Source organism: Chroicocephalus ridibundus, chromosome 2 (assembly GCF_963924245.1).
Source record: "Chroicocephalus ridibundus chromosome 2, bChrRid1.1, whole genome shotgun sequence".
In the NCBI taxonomy this organism is placed as follows: domain Eukaryota; kingdom Metazoa; phylum Chordata; class Aves; order Charadriiformes; family Laridae; genus Chroicocephalus; species Chroicocephalus ridibundus.
In genome coordinates this window covers 6,122,095-6,143,664 of record NC_086285.1, presented here as the reverse complement: position 1 = coordinate 6,143,664, position 21,570 = coordinate 6,122,095, and the positions used below count along the sequence as shown (strand labels likewise).

The 21,570-nt window shown below is 52.0% G+C and overlaps 2 protein-coding genes across 4 annotated transcripts; one reads left to right on the top strand and one right to left on the bottom strand.

Annotated features, from left to right (window-relative positions):
* Positions 1-8: 8 nt before the first annotated feature.
* LOC134511024 (solute carrier family 22 member 13-like) lies at positions 9-8,814 on the top strand. 2 transcript variants are annotated; one of them, XM_063324341.1, is made up of 10 exons: positions 9-2,268; positions 3,399-3,502; positions 4,289-4,443; positions 4,560-4,728; positions 5,090-5,210; positions 5,804-5,898; positions 6,409-6,623; positions 7,414-7,522; positions 7,677-7,886; positions 8,021-8,814. In XM_063324341.1, exons 1-10 carry the CDS (start codon positions 1,897-1,899, stop codon positions 8,067-8,069), a joined length of 1,599 nt encoding a protein of 532 aa, XP_063180411.1. In that variant the 5' UTR covers positions 9-1,896; the 3' UTR covers positions 8,070-8,814. The 2 variants fall into 2 exon arrangements, with proteins under 2 accessions (XP_063180411.1, XP_063180410.1); XM_063324340.1 differs by having other exon boundaries at positions 8,018-8,814.
* Positions 8,815-13,943: 5,129 nt separating this feature from the next.
* On the bottom strand, positions 13,944-21,570 carry LOC134511022 (solute carrier family 22 member 13-like). 2 transcript variants are annotated; one of them, XM_063324335.1, is made up of 10 exons: positions 21,077-21,570; positions 19,882-19,985; positions 19,375-19,529; positions 18,664-18,832; positions 18,182-18,302; positions 17,494-17,588; positions 16,962-17,176; positions 16,376-16,484; positions 16,010-16,220; positions 13,944-15,478 (listed from the first exon to the last, which is right to left on the bottom strand). In XM_063324335.1, the coding sequence occupies exons 1-10, from the start codon at positions 21,449-21,451 to the stop codon at positions 15,383-15,385; spliced, it is 1,650 nt and encodes a 549-aa protein (XP_063180405.1). In that variant the 5' UTR covers positions 21,452-21,570; the 3' UTR covers positions 13,944-15,382. The 2 variants fall into 2 exon arrangements, with proteins under 2 accessions (XP_063180405.1, XP_063180406.1); XM_063324336.1 differs by lacking the exons at positions 16,376-16,484; positions 16,962-17,176.

Sequence of the window (21,570 nt, the reverse complement as noted above, 5' to 3'; positions counted from 1 at the left end):
AGTGGAGCTCCAGGAAACAGAGGTTTGCAGGGCTGACCCAAAATTTGTCCCTGAGAGGTCTCCACCATGCAGGATTGACCCACTCAACCCCAGATGATGAAGACAGTCATAAGAACAATGTCTTTCTATGAGAAGTGTCATCTTAAGCTGACAGAGTTTACAACAGGGGACTGAAGCTTTCCCAGGGCTTTGGAAGAGCCTTTCTGGTGACGTTAGCAGGAACAGCCTCAAGAAGTCACACCTGCATTAGCGCATGAGTCTGCAGTCGTGTCTGAGTCGCCCCCAAGGAGTTTTTGTAGCCAAAATCTGACCTCTTTGCCACAGGAGATGCTGGTGGCTGAGAAGCGGAAGGGAAGACCGTGAGCCAGACACAATGGGGTAAGCTTGAAGACTTCAGCTTGCTGCACACTGATGGAAAAGGCATCTACTCCCTGTTCAGGCTGAACTCCCTGTTCACCAGGACAGGGTCAAAATGCCTCTGCCACAGCAGATCTCCTTGGCCCAGTCATCCCACAACAAGGCCAGAGATGCATTTCAGGTAAAAAGGAACTTCTGGGGGTTTCTTAGCTCAACCTCCTGTTCAAGGCATGCGTCTGAATAGTAGCAAGTCCTCTCATCCAAGGTTGTGGATCCAGAGCTGAGTGAAGTGTTTGGCTGTGTGGTGTGTCCACATGATACATGGTGCAAATTTGCACAACTCTAAGCAACATTTACTCCTCTCTTCCTTTACTCCCAATAGCATCAACCAGTATGACCTCTCTCTCCTACTTCAGCTTAGAGGGTGATGTTTTAAGATCCTATCTTCTACCTCTCTTCCCACTTCCATGAGCACGCCAGTGCCACAGCCACACATGAAACACCAACCCAGACTTGTGTGATCCTTCAGTAACTTTGCTGAAGGTGCAGACATAGTATCTGGGTTGAAAGTGAAGGACAAAGTACTTGAGAAGTGAACAGGTCAGTTTCTAATGACCTGTCCTTATCTGTCTGGTGAAAGCAGCCAGGAGACCTCTGCCAAAGTTCACACCGAATTTCATACACAGGGGCAATCCGGCTTTATAGTTTCCAGGAATAAAAATACAAACCACTCAGGGAGTCTGTCCAGGAGGCAGCTCAGATGTGCAGCAGGAATCAGGTCAATCTGCTTTTCAAGTGACATCAGAACCTCGGGCAAAGCCAAGCTGGTGTCGTTTCTTATCCCCAAATCCCATGTGCTCTGTATGCCTGTGTGCATAACGTGCTTCGTTTTTCTTAAGGGTACTCTCTAAGCCAAATCTATTTTAGGATTCTCCTCAGGAGACTGTAGTTTAGATCTAGTTTTATGACTAACCAGAGTTTCTACATGGGACAAATGAAAACCGACAGCTTGGGACACAGCTGTCAAGACCAAGTCTTCTTGACTACCAGACATATTTCCTGTTCCAGAGGAGAAGTGCTTTTCTGCTTCTCTTTCATGTAGTCTCCAGGATGGCCTATATATCCAGAAAGCCATTAACGAGAGCAGCAGATTTACTCTGGTTTCTTCACCACATTTAGGAAAATTAGCCCTCATTTGCAGAGTCACTTCTTCATGTCTCGGACAAACACCTTGCGCTGCAGAACAGTCCTCCTTCAGGAGGCCTGGGGAAACACTCCAGGCTGGGACAAGAGAAGCTGTATCCATGCTGTCCCCAAGAGTGGCACCTTTGTTCTGGCCCCAGGAACAGGGAGGGACTGGCTAGTGACAAAGTACACCCTGGAGGACTGCAGTATATCATTGCAATGGACAAATGTGCCGATACAAGTGCTCATTTTATCACACCTGATTAGGGGTTTAGTGCTCACATAGCTTAAACATTAATATTTGCCTATTTAAACACTGTGACCTAGTGCAGCCTGGCCACTGAGACAGTCACCATGACTGAATTTGGAGATTTTATAAGTGCTGTGGGGAAGTTTGGACTATATCAGAAATTGCTGGTACTGTTCCTCTCCCTCCCACTGCTTCTTAATCCTTTCCAAATGATTGGCCAAGTGTTCATGGTCGTGGATGTGCCACACCACTGCAACACCAGCTGGATCCGTGCCATCGGCCCCAACCTGACCGAGGAAGAGCAGCTGAACCTCACCCTGCCCCGGGACGCGGACGGAGCGTACGAGCAGTGCTCCATGTACTCGCCGGTGGACTGGGACCTCGACTCCATCGTGGCGTACGGCCTGAATGCCACGGAGAAATGCAACAATGGCTGGGTGTACCCCGCAGCACAACCGCCGTCCCTGCTGACCGAGGTCTGTAATCACCTTTTGACGTGCTAGGGATGTGGAAGGGAAGGGATGGGCATGTTCTGTCCTGTAGTTTGGTAAGCCAATGTTAGCTGTGGTGCAGTCAGGATGAGATTTACACCAGGCACTGGGGGACCTTGGCTCCATCACACAGATCACAGCTGTAATCCTTGGGAGGTTGTTGCAGGAAGACCATGATGTAGATGCCCAGGGAGGCCACGGGCAGAGACAGTGGGGCTGTGAGTCCAGCGTGTGCTCTGCCCACCATCTCTCTCCTTTCCAATGTCTCCTTGAACCCATGATGTATCTTGCCTTGAGGGACCTTTTGGGTCTCCCTGCCACAGTTTCCCTTAATCTTCACCCTGGTTCTCCTCATATCACCTTATCTGTGGAAGATATCTTCAAGGACTCGTTATTGATAGTTCTGTGACCTCCAGAGACCTTCAGGGCTGCAAGAAGACATTCTATGGGCTATGCAGTTGAGCAAAGGCTCTGTCTGTCAGCATCCTCAACTTCTCCCTCCCTCAACCTCTGCTCCTCTCTCACCTTCCCTCATTCCTCCCTTCTTCCTTCTTCCCTCCCTCCCCTGGCATTTGCAAAGGCTCCTTGGGGTCCCTTTGTGAAATGTGTCCATTTCACAGACAGCTTCTCTAGAGGGTCCTCAGTAGCTACTGCACCCTTTCCCACTCCTATGCCAGTCCTCCTTTACCAGAGAAAACACTGGTCTCCTGCCCTCCTCCTCCTCCTTCCGCCCTGCCCTGTCTTTGCAGTTGGAGAAGCAAGCTGCTGGGACTCTTATCCCAAGGTCCCACTTTAAAAAAAACCTGCCAACCAGGAGACTCCCTTGGGGATTCCTGGGCTGGAGAGGTGTCTTGCAGGTCCCAGTGCTCAGGATATGTATACCATGATGAAGTGGCAGGTTGAGCACCTCATACACCTGTCCCATCTCTGACATGTGTGCTACGTGTACACCATGGAGGCTTATGTCCTTGGGGGTGGGTTCTCTGCTCCCAGGGGCTTGAGCGAGACCTTGGGCACCTAAGTCCAGGGTCAACCATGGACCAGAAGGGCTGCCCACACTCAGAAAGCAGATGGGGTCTGTCGAGAACAAAAGCATCTGTGTTTCCTTCCTCCAGTTTGACCTGGTGTGCGACAGGAAGGACCTGACCGACATCTCCCAGTCCGTCTACATGGTGGGGCTTCTCCTAGGATCCATAATCTTTGGAACACTAAGTGACAGGTGAGGAAACACAGCCACCTTCCCAGAGTTATTGCCTGGCACCCAGGGACAGCCCAGCTGAGAGTTCAGGATGTTCATGCATTGAGCGTGAAATACTCTCTCCACAGGACTCGGTCCCCTTGGCTGAGCAAGGGCATCTGGGGCCACCTGACATGTCTGTAGATGTCTGAGGGTTGAAAAGAGAGGGAGGCAGATACAGCTTTGTCGGGGGGTGCTTCAGGAATCACAGGTGAGACACCTCAACTGGTGTCTCAGCTACCCAAGGGTGTCCCTAGGAATCCCAGAAACTTACGTTTGGGCACGGAGTTGGACCCACATTCAGCTGAGGTAACCAAATGATGTACACCTGCTTCCCACGACTCTGCTAAGCTCATGGTGACACAAACCAAAGTCCGCAGCTCCCTACATGACACAGACACACAGGGGACATGGAAGGGAGAAGAGCACAGCATGTGTACACAGTCTCTCACAGGGGAACCAGCACTACAGTCCATTTCAGTCCAATCCTCACTGCTCTCAAAAGAGGGGACATGGAGCCCCGTCAAGGGATGGTTCCTTTACCAGCAACTCTTTTTGCCATTGCTAGCACCGCAATGGGTCAGAAGTGGAGATACTGCTTTTCCTGATGGTTACTTCCTGGGATGTATAAAGGAGCTTTGTTCACATGGGTGTCAAATCTTCTCTGGTGTGAACAGTTTCCAAATTGCTGTGTATTGCACCTGGGCTTTTCCCCATCCCCATGAGGTCTTTCCAAATATCAACTGTGTCTCCTGTCTTTCTTCACAGGATCGGCCGTCGGCCAGTCTTTCTGATCTCCATCTTCCTCCAGGGCTTGTTTGGTGTAGGACTTGCCTTTGTGCCCGATTTCTATGTGTACATGGCCTTCAGGTGTGTCACAGGTGCTTCGGTGTCAGGAATGCTCATTACTGACTTGTCCTTGGGTGAGTAGGATGCCCTTACCATGAGGCAGACAGAAATGGCCTCACAAGATGCAATAACAAAAGATAACTTTGCCTGTTCAGAAAAGGGTGACCCTGAAACTTTGTTATTCTTCTAGCTACGGAATGGGTTGGTGCCTCCTACCGGACAAAGGCAGTGGTTATTTCTCACTGCTTTGCCGCCATCGGACAGATGCTTTTGGCTGGCTTGAGTTACGGTATTCGCAACTGGAGGCTGCTGGAGATTGCAGGATCTGCTCCATTGTTTGCCCTTTTCTTCTACATCTGGTAAGCAGGAGCGGGGCAGAGCTTCTTGCAGACATGACAGCAGTGGGTGTGAGGGGTGGCAGTGAGGAGGCAGCAGCTCCGGAGCAGGCTGGGTCTTTCCCGTAAGAGTACAGATGCTGGAGGAACTTCTGCAGAGCTCAGCACATCTCCCTGGGGCACGGGACTCCGGAGAGCGGCAGCTGCTTTGCTTCAGGTCTTCAAATGTGGCCTCTGGGGCCTAAACATAGGCCTGGAAAACCTGACCTGGGGGGTTTCTCAGACCTATCCATCACCCGTGATGCTGGACGTGGTTGTAGGGATATGGGCTGTGAGGAAACTCAGCAGGTCACAGCGGTATCTCCTGATTTCGTCTCCTCGGCAGGGTGATACCAGAATCAGCTCGGTGGCTGGTGACAAAAGGCAGAATAGAAGAAGCTAAGAAAGTCCTTCAGAAGGCAGCGTCCATCAACAAGCGCACCATCCCACCAGGACTCCTGGAGCAGGTACCAATAATGGCACGCACAACTGCTGCTTGTCTTCAGGGACTTTCCTCTGTGCTTGGGTTTGTAGCAGCCCCTGGAGCTGAGCTCATCTGATAAACATCTTTCCATGCCTGCTGGGGATGGTTTGGGGATGGCCTGTGGGTGACTCCGGCTCCAGCTGCGTTGTACCAGAAACAAGGCCAAGGAAGAGGCAGAGCTTCTGCTGAGGCTCAGCCTGGAGCTTTCTGGAGTCCACCTTGGGATATGGAAAGGACTCAAATGCTTCGCTGGCTTTTCTTCTGTGAGCGTTTCAGGAGCACTGAGGATGAGCCCCAGGTCTCTCTTTAGTTTCTGGTTTTCCATGCATAAATGCCTGAAGGGTTACCTCCTTGCCTACCTCAAAGTCCCTCCACTGGGGAAATGTCTATCCCAAGGAACCTTAGTCACCAAACTAGTGCGTTGGGCACCCAGAGCAGATGTAGGAGCCCAGCCCCAGAGCACTTTGGGCTCACAAGCCCGTCCCGCTGAGGCTTTCCTTTGACTGCAGATGGAAAGGGAGCGAGCCATGGGTTTCCTTTGCCTGGTTTGACTCTTTGGCTTTCTGCATTTTCAAGTTGAAGCCTGAGACAAAGACCAAGCCTGGAAGTGTTCTGGATCTCTTTCGGAAGAAACAGCTCCGCAAGGTGACTTTAATCATGTCGTGCACCTGGTAAGACATCCCCTGGTTCCCTTTTTCCAAACTTGTACATGAAGAAAAGAAGGGATTGAGGGTTGACAAGAACTGTAAGTTCACTTCGTGTGATTTTTGGCATCATGTTTATGTATATGTGTTCTTCTGTTCCCTTTCCGTCTCCCCATACTGGACCAGATTTACCATGTCTGGGCTTGGGGTGGAGCTGATTACTCAAGCTGCTGATGGTTTTATGAGAAAAGCTGGAGTAAATCCAGCTTTGGGCAATCCCTGGGCCTTGGAGTAGTTTTGTGCCCCCCTAGAAGTTCTGGGGGCAGTGTAATAGTTGCTGACCATATGGGGATCTATACTGCTTTATCTCATATAACTACATCCCACAGAATTGTCACAGGTGGTGACTAGAAGCAAAACAGAGATTGATGGGTGTTTAAATAAGTCGTGTGCGGTCTAACCACCCTGATTTTTGAGGATAAACCTGTGGAAAATCCATCTGGTTACATGTTCTATTCCATTTTACTTGAATTTCAGGTTTGCAGACAGCCTTGTCTACTATGGGCTGAGCCTTAACGTGACAAGTTTTGGTCTGGACATCTACATGACACAGCTTGTCTTTGGGATAGTGGAGTTACCAGGTCGACTCTCCTGCATTTTCCTGCTGCAGTGGTTTGGGAGGAAGAAATCCCAAGCTGTTCTTCTGCTGCTCTCTGGCCTGATGTGTCTTATCATCACTGCCATCCCTGAAGGTGAACAACCTCTTCCCAACCCAAGAGCACAGCTGGGTAGAGCCCCAGCCAGCTCCATCCTGGGTCAGATCCCGTCCTCCCAGCCCGGCTGTGCAGACCCACGCTGGCTTTCAGGGGCTGAGCTGCCTCAGGTGCCGCAGCCCAACCCCTTGGTTGCCCTGCACTCCCAATGTGCTGGCTTCCCCTCTGTATGACTTTCTTCTCCTTCAGAGGTATGCCTGGTCCTTCCACAGCTCCTGGCCTTTGGCAGGCAGTGTCCATTACACACCACCACCCACTAGACACCACCACCTCCTCTCTCTGCATAGCAGAAGAGACCTTCTAAAAGCTGCCGTCTCTCACTTCTTTCGATGAATGGGAAAAGCAAATGCTCCCCCACTTATCTGTTTCTACCTCCACATTGCTGCAGTCCATGCCCTCACCCCTGCTGATAGTACTGAGTAAGGCTGAAACAAAGAGAGGGGCTGCACGATGCTTTCAAGCTCATGGATGAGGTATTTCCAACCGAGCACTCCCCAAAGAACTGTGGTAGCTCAGAGGCCCACTCTAGTTGCAGATTTAGGAAATGCCCAAGGCCTCAGGAGAAATCTGGGTTCTCTTTGCCAGTTATCCAGAGGGTATTTTCCAGGACAGGGTGCACGGGGAACAAATTCCAATGGGTTAGGTGGCAGATTTGCTTGAAAAATCTGTTTGAAAGGGCTGTCCTCAGAAATCCCACTGCAGAGATCTTTGGTCCCAACTGAACCTTCTCCATGGAGGTCACAGTGGTGATCACGTCTCCTCCCCTCAGACCAGCATGTAGTGATCACCGTCTTGGCCACCATTGGCAAATTTATGGCCACGGCCTCCTTCTCCACCTCCTACGTCTACTCCGCAGAGCTCTTCCCCACCGTCATCAGGTGAGATCTCCCCACACATCGGGGCTTCATTCCACCATGGCGGGTGGCAGTGGTGGGGCAAGAGCCTGGTTGTCCCCATGGCTGCACTCAGTCCCATGGTGGCCCAGGGGATGCCGAGCTCTGCCTGTGCCTCTCACTGATCCTTGCTCCCCAGGCAGACCGGCGTGGGGCTGTGCTCGATGTCAGCCCGGGTGTCAGGGATTGTGACCCCACTGATTGGCCTCCTGACCCAGTACCACCGGGCCATCCCCATGGCCATCTTCGGGAGTGTCCCCGTGGTGGTGGGGCTTCTCTGCTTCCTGCTGCCCGAGACCTGTGGAGTCGACCTGGCAGACAATACAGGGGCAGCCACCACACAGCTGAGGTGGGTACCTGCAGCTCTGAATTTAAGGCAAAAAAAAAAAATTCAAAGGTGCAAATTTAAGCCAACAAGAAATGTATCAGAAACCAGGATGGAAAAAATATTTTCTCTTCCTCTTTCCTTCTTGTTTTCAGCAGCAGCACACTGGAAAATTTGTCCAAGAGAGACACTGTGAGCGTGGAGTAAACTCAGAGGACATGTACAGAGGCTCGGAGAGCAAGTTATGAATGGTCAGGTGTAAACTAAATGCCCAATCTGAACCTATATTTCCTGAAGCAGACCAGTGAGGCATTGCTGTCTGGAAACTGGTCTTTCAGATGATCAACAAAATACTCGTGGTCAGAAGGAGAGATCTGTGTCGCTCTGCGTTTGGAAAAGATGCACTTCGAACCCCTCCTGAAACCCAGTCTGTTACGCCTGGCTGCGCGAGTCCCCCCCGACGTGTTTCCCGGTCCTTTGCAAACTGGTACCCGTGGAACCATCCCTGTCGTGTTTTACAGCAATAACCGATTGCCAGTAGAGTGGTAGTACTGGGCAAGCGAGCGCCGGGCTGCGTCCCTCCTGCACTAATCGCTTGGGTCGTCGGCCTTCTCCTCGGTCCAAGCCTCGACGTTTGATCAGGATGTCACTGAAACCCCGTCACACACATATTTAGCTTCTATTTCTATGTGGTGTTGAATTGGAGTTTCTACATGAATAATATAAATTATACTCTGCGTTTGATAAGAGACACTTGTAATGCAATATGTGAATAATAAATGGTGTTGATGATTTTTTTTGTTTGTTTCCTACTGTTTCACAGTTGGCCTTTGTAACTGCCATTGGCTCTGGAGTGTTTTCTACACAGAAGTTGTGAGCCTGTAATTTAACACACAGATGGAAACGTGTTTGGTTTCCATCAGCCACAAGCAATGCAGAAACAGAGTGTTAAAGCAGAGTGATTGAGTTCAATCAGAACTTTTTTTTTATTTCCAAGCCTCCTGATGAACAATCTATATTTATTTTCTCTTATGAGCAGCTGTGGAAGATTCCTGAATCGTGCCGTATATGCTGCAATTCAACGTCACTTAAACTGAGTGGGCATCTGGAGGGCTTTCCCCAGACATGGTCAGCCTTTAACAGTGACCTTGGTTGGCTGCTGCCAGCTCAGCCACAACATTTTAGAGTCATGTCACGTAAAAAAAAGAGAAGGGTGGCCTCCTCTGCTGCTTCACTTGTTTGCAACAGGGAGTGTATTCGGCACCCTTCCACTAAACTATCTCCTCAAACCACAGCATTGCATTACCCTTGGTCCAAGGAGAAGGCTGGTCACTCAGGTTTGTAACATCCTTTTGTTTACAATTGCTTATGATGTTTTGAAGGCCACACATGCCTGGAGGTGATATGCATTTTGTACTTTGGCTTTGGTGCACAAGATTGCACCAAATTGCAAAGTTTCACATGGAACCTGGCCATGGCTGGAGATGGGGCAGGGCATTTTCAGGATCTGGGCTTTGGCGCTGGCTCACTGGACAGAGTCATGAGAGCAGAATTAATGCTGCTTCTCCTCACCTTCTCGGCCATTCCCTGCTGTGTCCCTTTCTGCAGGCTTTGCTCTGGTCATGAACGTGGGGCCTTCCCAACGTGGGGGCAGGAGGAGGAAGAGATGTCCCTGCCCATGGCAGGGGGGTTGGAACTAGGTGATCTTTACCTGACAATTCTATGATTCTATGATTCTAACCTAAATCTACTCTCTTTCAGTTTGAGGCCGTTACCCCATGTCCTGTCATAACACTCCCTGATAAGGAGTCCTTCCCCATCTCTCCTGTAGCCCCTTTAGGTACTGGAAGGGGCTCTGAGGTCTCCCTGGAGCCTTCTCTTCTACAGACTGAACAACTACAACTCTCTCAGCCTGTCTTCATAGCAGAGGTGCTCCAGTCCCCTGATCATCTTCATGGCCCTCCTCTGCACCTGCTCCAACAGGTCCATGTCCTTCTTGTGTTGAGGACTCCAGAGCTGCACACAGTACTCCAGGTGGGGTCTCACCAGAGCAGAGCAGAGGGGCAGAATCCCCTCCCTCCTGGGGGGGGACCTGCTGGACACGCTTCTTTTGATGCAGCCCTGGATGCGGTTGGCTTTCTGGGCTGCAAGCGCACATTGCCTGCTCATGTTGAGCTTCTCGTCCACCAGCACCCCCAAGTCCTTCTACTCAGGGCTGCTTTTAAGCCACTCCCTGCCCAACCTGTATTTGTGCCTGGGATTGCCATGACCCAGGTGCAGGACCTTGTACTTGGTCTTGATGAACTTCATGAGTTTGCACAGGCCCACCTCTCCAGCCTGTCAAGGTCCCTCTGGATGGCATCCCCTCCCTCCAGCATGTCAGCTGCCCCACACAGCTTGGTGTCATCAGCAAACTTGCTGAGGGTGCACTCAATCCCACTGTCCATGTCACTGACAAAGATGTTAAACAGCACTGGTCCCAGTACTGACCCCTGAGGAACGTCACTCGTCACCAGTTTCCATGTGGACATTGAGCGGTTGACTGCAACCCTTTGAGTGCAGCCATCTAGTCAGTTCCTTATCCACCGAGTGGTCCATCCATCAAATCCATGCTTTTCCAATTTAGAGACCAGGATATCGTGTGGGACAGTGTCGAACACTTTGTATAAGTCCAGGTAGATGACGCCAGTTGCACTCCCCTTATCTACCAATGCTGTGGCAATCTCATAGAAGGCCACCAAATTTGTCAGGCACGATTTGCCTTTGGTGAAGCCATATTGGCTGTCACCAATCACCTCCTTAGTTTCCATGTGCCTTAGCAGAGTTTCCAGGAGGATCTGCTCCATGATCTTGCCAGGCACAGAGGTGAGACTGACCGGTCTGTAGTTCCCTGGGTCATCCTTTTTTCCCTTTTTGAAAATGGGGCTTATGTTTCCCCTTGATAAGCCACTAAGGTCTTACACCTGCTCTTCCCAGCTAAACCACATTTTGTCCTCACCTTCTTTTCAGCCTGTTAGCTCCCTCCGCTTGACTATGGGTGCATCCTCTTTCCCTTAGTTATCCCTTCAGGTCACCTGAGGCACTTTTTTACACTTTGCCCATAGCCTTATCATGATGAGAGCCCAAACATCCCATTATATGCATGCAAAAGTGAGTTTGCATTCTCACATCTTGTTCCACCATGCCTAGCTCGACTCTGTACTGTGAGCTCTATTTATTACAACGCAGGACTATGTGTAGAGCAAGTACAAACCAGGACACAATGTCTTTAAGGCACAGCAATACCATTGGGCATCCTGCCAGTCCTGCTGGGCTGGGCAAAACATCACGAGTCAAACACGCCAAGGGGAGCTGATCCAGAGTGAGCCCAACCCCCAGCAGAGCGGCCGGTCTCGGTGCAGAGGGTGTTTTCCTGAGGCAGGGCAGTGGAGAGACCCACCAGGAGGTGGCAGCCTTCATGGGAGACGCTGATGAGGTGTGGGCCTTGCCAGAGCAACCGTGACCACCTCCTGCCTATGAAAAGTAGCCAAGGGAACACAGGCAACCAGGAGCGCGGCAAACAGAGTGGGAAAATAGGGTGTGGGGTGGCAGTTTGCACAGAAGGGCATGTGAGAAGGGTGTAGTGACCCTACCACCTTAAGAGGTGAGTTCAATTGGTGGCTGTCACCCTCTCAGAAGGAGAACAGCTGGGGTATCCACCCAGCAGAAAGCCGTGTCCTCTTCACTGGTCAGAAAGGATGTGGCGACCCAGACAGAGCTCCCATGAAAACATGCAGCCATCTGGGTCTTGGACTGCAGGGAGTGCCAGAGCCTTTCACTGGTAGCAGATGGCACTGGTGACAACAGCTGTGTGAGATGGGACCAGATGGATGACCTGCTCAGGCTGGTGGCAGAGCTACGAGAGGTAGTAGAAAGATTAAGGAGCATCAGAGAGTCTAAGAAAAAGACAGACTGGTGGAACCATGCTCTGCCCTCCCTGAGACAGAAATGGGAACAACAAGCAGGAAAAACCCAAGACCAATGGGAATCCTGTATCCTCCCCCTGCCAGGCTGAAGGCAGTAGCTTAAAGGAGAAGAGTGAATGGAGACAAGGACATGGACCTCTTGGGAGTGGGTCCAGAGGAGGGCCACGAAGATGATCCAAGGGCCGGAACACCTCTCCTATGAGGACAGGCTGAGAGAGTTCGGGTTTTTCAGCCTGGAGAAGAGAAGGCTCCGGGGAGACCTTATAGCGGCCTTCCAGTACCTGAAGGGGGCTACAGGAAAGCTGGGGAGGGGCTGTTTGCAAGGGCATGTAGCGATAAGATGAGGGGCGATGGTTTTAAACTAGAGCAGGGTAGGTTTAGATTAGACATTAGGAAGAAGTTCTTTACACTGAGGGTGGTGAGACACTGGAACAGGTTGCCCAGAGAAGTGGTGGAGGCCCCATCCGTGGAGACATTCAAGGCCAGGCTTGATGAGGCTCTGAGCAACCTGATCTAGTTGAAGATGGCCCTGCTTAATGTGGGGGGGTTGGACTAGATGAGCTTTAAAGGTCCCTTCCAACCCAACACGTTCGATGATTCTATGGTTCTAAGTCCACACTCAGGGCAGCAGGTGAAGCCCCTCCTTGCCCACGCCGCCTTCCCAGGTGCCTCTGTACAACAGGTACAAGGCTTTGGATGTGAATGGCCAGTCAATGGATGACGGTCCGTCTTCACCAGAGGTGCTGCCAAGGTCAGAAAGGCCTACTCCCTGCATCACGACCACCTCCACAAGGAACAAAAGGTGGGCTATAGTTGTAGGTGACTCCCTTCTGAGGGGAACAGAGGGTCCAATATGTTGGGCAGACTTCCCTCGTTGGGAAGTCTGCTGCCTCCCTGGGGCCTGGGTTAAGGACACCACTAGGAAACTTCCCAGCCTGGTACAGCCCTTGGACTATTACCCATTGCTGCTCCTCCATGTAGGTGGTGACGAAGCCACAATGTGTAGTCCAAGGGGGACCAAAAGAGACTACAGGGCATTGGGATGGCTGGTAAGGGAATCCAGAGCACGAGTTATTTTTACCTCTCTCCTTCCAGTTGCAGGCAGCAACATTGGAAGAAACAGATGAGCCCGGTCTACTAATACATGGCTCCGTGGCTGCTGTCACCAACATAATTTTGTCTTGTTCGATAACGGGAGGGCCTACACGGTGCTAGGCCATCAGATCCCATCAGATGGGATTCACCTTTCTGAAAGGGGGAAGAGGGTCTTTGCTCACAAGCTGGCAGGGCTCATTGACAGAGCTTTAAACCAGGCTTGAGGGGGGCAATATCAGGCTTGGCCGTGACAAGCTGCGGGACAACAGGCAATAGTTAGAGGGATGTTGTGCTAGCGAGGGCCTGCAGCCTGTTGCTGTGAGAAATGCTGGTTACACTGCAGCACACCTGAAGTCTTACAGAGACGAGCCAGGAGCTCCTGAGGTAATGGGAGCCACCAGGGAAACACCGGTGAAATTGCCCAAAGGAACTGAGGGGTGTTCCTCTAAGAAGGTGACACAGCCGACAAACCAGCTGACGTGCTTCTACACCAATGTACACAGCATGGGCAACAAACAGGAGGAGCTGGAAGCCACCGTGCTGCTAGAAAGCTACGACCTACTTGCCATTACTGAGACCTGGTGGGACAAATCCCATGACTGGAGTGTGGCTATCCATGGCTACAGGCTGTTCAGAAGGGACAGACGAGGAAGGAGGGGCAGAGGCGTTACCCTCTACATCAAGAAATGGATAGGGTGTTAAGAGCTGCCTCTGAAGAATAGCCATGATCCCATCCCTGGAAACATCCCAGGTCATGTTGGACGAGGCTCTGAGCAACCAGATCTATTTGAAGATGTCCCTGACTATTGCAAGGGGGGTGGGATAGATGACCTTTAAAGGTCCCTTACAACCCAAACTATTCTATGATTCTATGATTAAACTGTTCAAGTGCTCTTCAACCAAAAGTGCACCGTCCAGTGGTCTTCAAACTAACCGGGTGCAGTGGACTAGATAAGAGCAGACAGAATGGATCTTCAGCCTACTGGAGCCATGAATGAGATAGAAGCCGAAGTACATCAGATGTGTCTGGACTCCTTTATTTTTGAAGTGAGCTGAAACAAAGAGTCTCAGAGCAGATTTCCTAAAAGGAGCCACGGTTCTCTCGGTAACTGTGCAGTTTGTTCCAAGCTCTTCCCTCAGCCTTTACCCTTCAAGACCTTATTTTCCATAAAGCCTGAAGGACACAGCCTTTAGCCTGTGCCAAGGAAAGAAGGCCTTCGGGCAAAGGACAGAGCTCCTCTATGCTCAGGGCCACTGAACAGGAGCACCACAGCAAATCCCTTGAAAGGCAGTGCCAGAGAGAAGATGGCACCACAGGCAGCCCCTCCTGGTGGGGCACTGTCGCACATCACTGATTTTATCCAAAGCTCTGTCTTCATCAAACTGCATATCCATGAGATACATTGGAAAACGTGCAGGCAGGACAACAGGGAGAAGAAATAAAAGTCTCCTTTAAAAAATTCTTGACACTACCAGAAAATAGCTTTTGAACTGTTCACAGTCAAAGCTGTCACACCACCACTGGAAGAAGAAAGTTGTCTTGAGGGAAAGGAGATAAGGGGAGGTCAAGCACAGGAAAAGAACGTGAGTTTTTCTCATAGTGTAAGACAAAAGTGGTCATAAACCATTTAAAGACAGAGATGGACATAGCAATAGAATAGAACAGATTAGAACAGTTCCCAGAAAGATTTGCATTTTCTTCTAAGAGGCCAACTGCCACAACGTCTCTCAGTTTCCTGGAACAGACAAATTGATGTGGTCCTACACCACAGCCGGACAGCACAATTTTCGGTGCACAAAGCACCACGACATGCTTTCATTCAAAGCCACCAGCACGAAGGCGAAGATTTTGCTGTGTTAGACATCTTTGCTCACTGCTTGCTGTTTCTTTCGTTGCACCTTTTTTTTCTCACTCAGCTGAGTGTCTCAAATTTTAAAAAACAATTTAAAGGAGTGTTTTCCAGAGAGGATGAGAAGACCATGCCAGACAGTCAAGGGAAATCACTCCTTCTTGCAAGTGTGAGATTGAGACTGTTTTCAGTGCTGCATCTGCTCTGGCTTTCTCTTCAGTGAGCTCAGTACTCCTTTGCAAGTCTATTCAGTGCTTTAGCAGGTGTCTCACTCAGACAAAGTTCACAATCTCACATTCCGGAAGATGGGACAGAAAAGACGAAGAGAAAATGTTTGCATCTACCCTGGTTTCCGATTTCTTTCTTTGTTTCCTTAAATGAAAAGCATCGGGTTTTCTCCACCGAGGGCACTGTTGAGCACCAGAGACAGCATGCAGTGCCCGAGGACAAGCTATAGAGGGAGGTACAGGAAGGCAAAAAAGAAAAGGAAAGACAAGAACTGGCAGTGACAGCTTGAGAAGTGATGGTGTCCTGCAAATGGAGACCCTGCATGTCCTCAGTGCCAGCACAGCACTAGGTGGCCTTTAATTACAGCCGTTTGCAGGCCCAGCTAGAAGTAAGTGGTCTTCATGTAGTCCTTGTCTTGGCCACCGTCTTTTCCTTTCATATGTCCATTTTCAGAGACGCTGTTGGCATTTTCACAGACCTAATGAAAGGGAAAAGAGTTAAAAAGCAAAAAAAAAGACCTGTTATGAGCTGATGGCAGCCTCCTCCGAGCCATGCAACCTTCGGCAACCTGGCATCCCATTCACCACGCGCTCTCTGGGCCCCCATGGACGCCCTTCTCCCAGCAGGGCAACAAAAGTATCAGGGCGCAATTCCGTCCGGTCCCATGGGCAATGGGGTGCTGGGAGCTACATGAGGCCAAAAGCCAGAGGACATGGCTACAAGGCACCAGTCATTCCCAGGGGAGGGCAGAGCGAGGCAAGGGAAGCACTGGCTGTTCCTGGAGTCCTTCCATCCCATGGCCATGAATGAAGGGATGACCACCATGGGCAGGGTTATGGGGGCTCCTCCCTGGCCCCTGCAGTGGGGCAGCCCCACTCCCTGCCCTCCCACCACTGTAAGCCCTCAAAGACACCCCCAGCCCCAGCCCATGCTATGCTGACGGCCTCCCACAGCACTGGCAGCCCGTGTCCCTGCCCAGGAGGCAGAACAGGCGCCATGGGGTACCCACCTCAACTGGAGGGCAGCCATCCCCTGTGTCGTCCGCCAGGTCAACGCCACAGGTCTCGGGCAGCAGGAAGCAGAACAGCCCTCCCACCATGGGGACACTCCCGAAGATGGCCATGGGGATGGCCCGGTGGTACTGGGTCAGGAGGCCGATAAGCGGGGCCATGATCCCCGCTACCCGGGCCAACATTGAGCACAGCCCCACGCCGGTCTGCCTGGGGAAGCGAGGGGCAGTGGGAGGCACAGGCAGAGCTCGGCATCCCCTGGGCCACCATGGGACTGAGTGCAGCCATGGGGACAACCAGGCTCTTGCCCCACCACTGCCACCCACCATGGCAGAAGGAAGCCCCGATGTGTGGGGAGATCTCACCTGATGACGGTGGGGAAGAGCTCTGCAGAGTAGACGTAGGAGGTGGAGAAGGAGGCAGAGGCAGTAAATTTGCCAATGGTGGCCAGGACGGTGGTCACCATGGGCTGGTCTGAGGGGAGGAGAAGAGACCGCTGCTATGGGATGAGGGAGGGCCCAGCACCACTCGGGGAGGGAGGCCGGGAATGCATGGCGACAGCTGTGTCGCCTACAGGGAGCCATCGCCTCTGAACAGTGCTTCAATGAGGACCAAGGAACAGCTCTGGCCTGGGGGCCACCTTCAGCGCACTTTACATCTCACTTCCCCATGTATTAATTTTCACAGAGGACAACTCCGCTAACAGGGGGCCTACCAGGCTCAGTCCTACCCTCTCCTGTTGCAATTGGCAAGCAAAAGTTTGCTGATCAGAATAGGCCTTGGAGAGTTAACCAAGTCCCTTGTGGCCGTGGCACCAGAATCAGCTCAAGCCCTGAGAGGTGTGAGTCAGCCTGGCTGGGAGGACAGGACCTCCACCAGCAAGGGAAGGGTTGGGGCTCTGTGCTTCCCTGTCCCAGAGGTTGTCCTCTCAGTATGAGAAGAGGTGTTCACCTTCAGGGATGCCAGTGATGATCAGACACACCAGGCCACTCAGCAGCAAGAGAACAGCCTGGGTTTTCTTCCTCCCGAACCACTGCAATAAGAAGATACAACCAACACGGGCTGGGATTTCCACTGCTCCAAACGCAAGCTGTGTCAGGTAGATGTCCAGACCGAAATTTGTCACGTTCAGACTCAACCCATAGTAGACCAGGCTGTTCACAAACCTGAAAGCCAGGCAAGGCGGCACTGAGAATACCTATTGGCCATGAGCAAATACAATATCGATCTCCAGTGACAACATTTTTACCAAGCCACATGATTTCCAAAGGGACATAAAACCAGACGAATACCACAGGACAGCCAAAGCTGGGATGGCTGTAACCTTTCCCAAAAACCACATGCCATCTAGAATAGCCAGAAACAGAAACACCCATCAATAACACCCAAAAAACACAAGGTGAATTTACAATTATGACTAACCAACAATCCCTTCTTTTCTTCATCTACAAGTTTGGAAAGAGGGAACCAGAGGATGTCTTACCAGGTGCACGACATGATTAAAGTCACCTTGCGGAGCTGTTTCTTCCGAAAGAGATCCAGAACACTTCCAGGCTTGGTCTTTGTCTCAGGCTTCAACTTGAAAATGCAGAAAGCCAAAGAGTCAAACCAGGCAAAGGAAACCCATGGCTCACTCCCTTTCCATCTGCAGTCAAAGGAAAGCCTCAGCGGGATGGGCTTGTGAGGCCAAAGTGCTCTGGGGCTGGGCTCCTACATCTGTTCTGGGTGCCCAACGCACGAGTTTGGTGACTAAGGTTCCTTGGGATAGACATTTCCCCAGTGGAGGGACTTTGAGGTAGGCAAGGAGGTAACCCTTCAGGCATTTATGCATGGAAAACCAGAAACTAAAGAGAGACCTGGGGCTCATCCTCAGTGCTCCTGAAACGCTCACAGAAGAAAAGCCAGGGAAGCATTTGAGTCCTTTCCATATCCCAAGGTGGACTCCAGAAAGCTCCAGGCTGAGCCTCAGCAGAAGCTCTGCCTCTTCCTTGGCCTTGTTTCTGGTACAACGCAGCTGGAGCCGGAGTCACCCACAGGCCATCCCCAAACCATCCCCAGCAGGCATGGAAAGATGTTTATCAGATGAGCTCAGCTCCAGGGGCTGCTACAAACCCAAGCACAGAGGAAAGTCCCTGAAGACAAGCAGCAGTTGTGCGTGCCATTATTGGTACCTGCTCCAGGAGTCCTGGTGGGATGGTGCGCTTGTTGATGGACGCTGCCTTCTGAAGGACTTTCTTAGCTTCTTCTATTCTGCCTTTTGTCACCAGCCACCGAGCTGATTCTGGTATCACCCTGCCGAGGAGACGAAATCAGGAGATACCGCTGTGATCTGCTGAGTTTCCTCACAGCCCATATCCCTACAACCACGTCCAGCATCACGGGTGATGGATAGGTCTGAGAAACTCCCCAGGTCAGGTTTTCCAGGCCTATGTTTAGGCCCCAGAGGCCACATTTGAAGACCTGAAGCAAAGCAGCTGCCGCTCTCTGGAGTCCCGTGCCCCAGGGAGATGTGCTGAGCTCTGCAGAAGTTCCTCCAGCATCCGTACTCTTACGGGAAAGACCCAACCTGCTCCAGAGCTGCTGCCTCCTCACTGCCACCCCTCACACCCACTGCTGTCATGTCTGCAAGAAGCTCTGCCCCGCTCCTGCTTACCAGATGTAGAAGAAAAGGGCAAACATTGGAGCAGATCCTGCAATCTCCAGCAGCCTCCAGTTGCGAATACCGTAACTCAAGCCAGCCAAAAGCATCTGTCCGATGGCGAAACAGCAGTGAGAAATAAGCACTGCCTTTGGCCGGTAGGAGGCACCAACCCATTCTGTGGCTGAAAAGACGAATGAAGTTTCAGAGTCACCCATGCAAATTACTTCCCCTGACACCAACAGGGTGTTTCCCCTGGAGAAGAGCTCTCCAGGAGGCTAGGAGAGGAGGCCAGCTGTCAGAGCTCTGGCATCAGTCACACATGTAAGTCACCAGTGTTCCATGAGATGCATCGCCTCTCTTTGTCCTGGTCCTGTGCAAGAGGACATGAAGCTGAGGTACGTTAGCACTGTCCTGTCAGCATCCACAGAGCCCCTCACTGGGGCAGAGCTGGGGCCCAAATCAATCATGTCCCAGAGCCATGGGGCTCGCATTGACCTCCTGAGCTGGGAGGCTGTCCCCTTGCCCTCTTCTGGGCACTGGCATGGGACAGATGCTCCCCATGGCTCTCGCTCAGCATTGGGGAGATGCCATACTGCCAAAGGGCAGTGCAGAGCAAGACCTGTCCTCACCGCAGTGTGTTTCAAGTCATACGTGGTGACTTTTTATTTCTTTGCAGAGCTCTCCTATTGCATCTTGAGAGGCCACATCTGTCTGCCTACTCACCTAAGGACAGTATCGTCATGGTGATCCCTGACACTGAAGCCCCCACGACACACCTGAAGGCCATGTACACATAGAAATGGGGCACAAAGGCAATTCCTACGCCAAACAAGCCCTGGAGGAAGATGGAGATCAGAATGACTGGCCGGCGGCCGATCCTGGGGAGGAAGAAGGAAGACACGGTTGGTATCTGAGGAGACCCCAGGGAGATGGGGAAGAGCCCAGCAGGTTACACAGTGATTGCGTCGCCCCATCTTGAGGGTGATAAGGCTCAGACTAGACCCTGAGTTGACAGGTGAAGGACCCTGCACACACTCTGTGCCCTTCTCCCTTCCACCCACTGTGTGGCCATGTCCTCATGGCACCTGAGGACTTTGATCAGGCTCCCTACTAGTGAGGAGCAGTGACATAAAGCCCAGGGTGCAGAGCCCAGCCAGGCTGGGAGCTGCGCGTCGCTCTGCGCACCACCAGCTTTGCACAGACCCTGGACGGGGGGTTGTGTCTCCTCACCTGTCACTTAGTGGCCCAAAGATCAGGGATCCTAGGAACAGCCCCGACATGTAGATGGACTGGGAGATGTCATTCAGCTCTTTCCTGTCACATACCAGGTCAAACTGGAGGAAGGAAACACAGGTGCTTTTGCTCTCAACAGGCTCCAGATGCTTTCTGATCCCGCTTCCAAGGACGTGAGTCTCCATGGTGTGTACATAGCACACAAGTCAGGGGTGGGAAAAGCCCATGGGGCACTCAGTGGTTCCCCTCTCCTGAGCACTGGGACCTGCAGGACTCCCCCCCCCCCAGCCCGGGAACCCCCAGGAGAGCCTCCTGCTTGGGAAATTTTGCTTAAAGTGAGACTTGGGACAGAAGTCCCAGCAGCTCGCTTCTCCTAGACTGCCTGTCCTCTCTCCCAAAGGAAAAAGGATGAGTGCGACGCATATTCCCGGGCCAAGCAGTTTCCGTTAAAGCGATGTTCTGCAGCTGCCAGCATCCAGAGGGCAACTGTACAAAGAGTCACACAGGGAAGATCAGGTGTAGGAAATACAGAGAGGTCAGAGGGCACTGAAAGAAGTTTAGCTCTGCTCACTGCAGCATTCCTGGTGTTGCTGAAGCCCCTGGTGACAATGAGATCTGTGGCTTTGCAGGCTCTCCTCTCCTCATCAAACCTGGTACCTCCACACAGAGCAAGGAGCGGTGAGGAACTCGATCTGTTTGCGACAACCTTGAGCTGGAGTCTCCACGCTGAGACCCCGAGACAGACACCCCACAGCCGCTCGCCCTGATGGCTCCCCAGCGTGCGTGAGAGCAGAAACCAAGCGCTGAGCTCTGCCTCCTTCCCCTAGCCGGGGTGTCCAAAGCACAAAGCTGTGCACGGGGACAAGTTGGAAGGTTACCCTCAGCCTGCAGAGGGTCAGCTGGGGCAGGTAGAAACCAAAAGGTCCCACCAGGAGTGATTAACCTCTCCACTGGCTCTGCCTGTGGCCCCACGGATATCCATATTGCAGCCTGCCTGCACGCAACCTCTCCAAAACCACCCCTGGGGACTGGGTGGTGGAGCCAAGGTCCCCAAAATGCACCTGCTGTAAGCCTCAGCCCAGCCCACTTGCACAATGGCTGGCATCAACTTCAACAGAACTGCAGGGGAGGGCAGCCATTTGGGTGTCCCTTCCCTCCCACGTCCCTCGCACGTCAAAAGGTGATTACAGACCTCAGTCAGCAGGGACGGCGGTTGTGCTGCGGGGTACACCCAGCCACTGCTGCATTCCTCCGTGGCGTTCAGGCCGTACGCCACGATGGAGTCGAGGTCCCAGTCCACCGGCGAGTACATGGAGCACTGCTCGTACGCCCCGTCCGCGTCCCGGGGCAGGGTGAGGTTCAGCTGCTCTTCCTCGGTCAGGTTGGGGCCGACGGCACGGATCCAGCTGGTGTCGCAGTGATGAGGCAGGTGTGGGACCATAAAAAGTTGGCAAAACTGGTGGAAAGCCACCCCGAGGCAGGGAAACAAGGTGAGCAGCACCAGCCGTTTCTGAAAAGGCCCAAAATCACCAACCGCTTTCAAAATTTCCCCGATGCCTGACATCATTGGCAGCAGAATCTGGAACTGGACAGTGCTGGGACAGACTTTCCAGGGAGCTAGAATTAATGTTTAAACCTAAGATAAGCACTGCAGTTATAGGCAGGCACCACAAACGTGTAAAGACA

Excerpts from the sequence above, each read along its gene's own strand:
- LOC134511024 (XM_063324340.1), top strand. The coding sequence starts at position 1,897 with ATGACTGAATTTGGAGATTTTATAAGTGCTGTGGGGAAGTTTGGACTA. Across the intron at positions 2,269-3,398 it reads CGCCGTCCCTGCTGACCGAG|TTTGACCTGGTGTGCGACAG; the intron begins GTCTGTAATCAC and ends TCCTTCCTCCAG. Across the intron at positions 6,624-7,413 it reads CATCACTGCCATCCCTGAAG|ACCAGCATGTAGTGATCACC; the intron begins GTGAACAACCTC and ends TCCTCCCCTCAG.
- LOC134511022 (XM_063324335.1), bottom strand. The coding sequence starts at position 21,451 with ATGATGTCAGGCATCGGGGAAATTTTGAAAGCGGTTGGTGATTTTGGG. Across the intron at positions 18,833-19,374 it reads CATGACGATACTGTCCTTAG|CCACAGAATGGGTTGGTGCC; the intron begins GTGAGTAGGCAG and ends TCGTCTTTTCAG. Across the intron at positions 18,303-18,663 it reads GCCCTTTTCTTCTACATCTG|GGTGATACCAGAATCAGCTC; the intron begins GTAAGCAGGAGC and ends TCTCCTCGGCAG.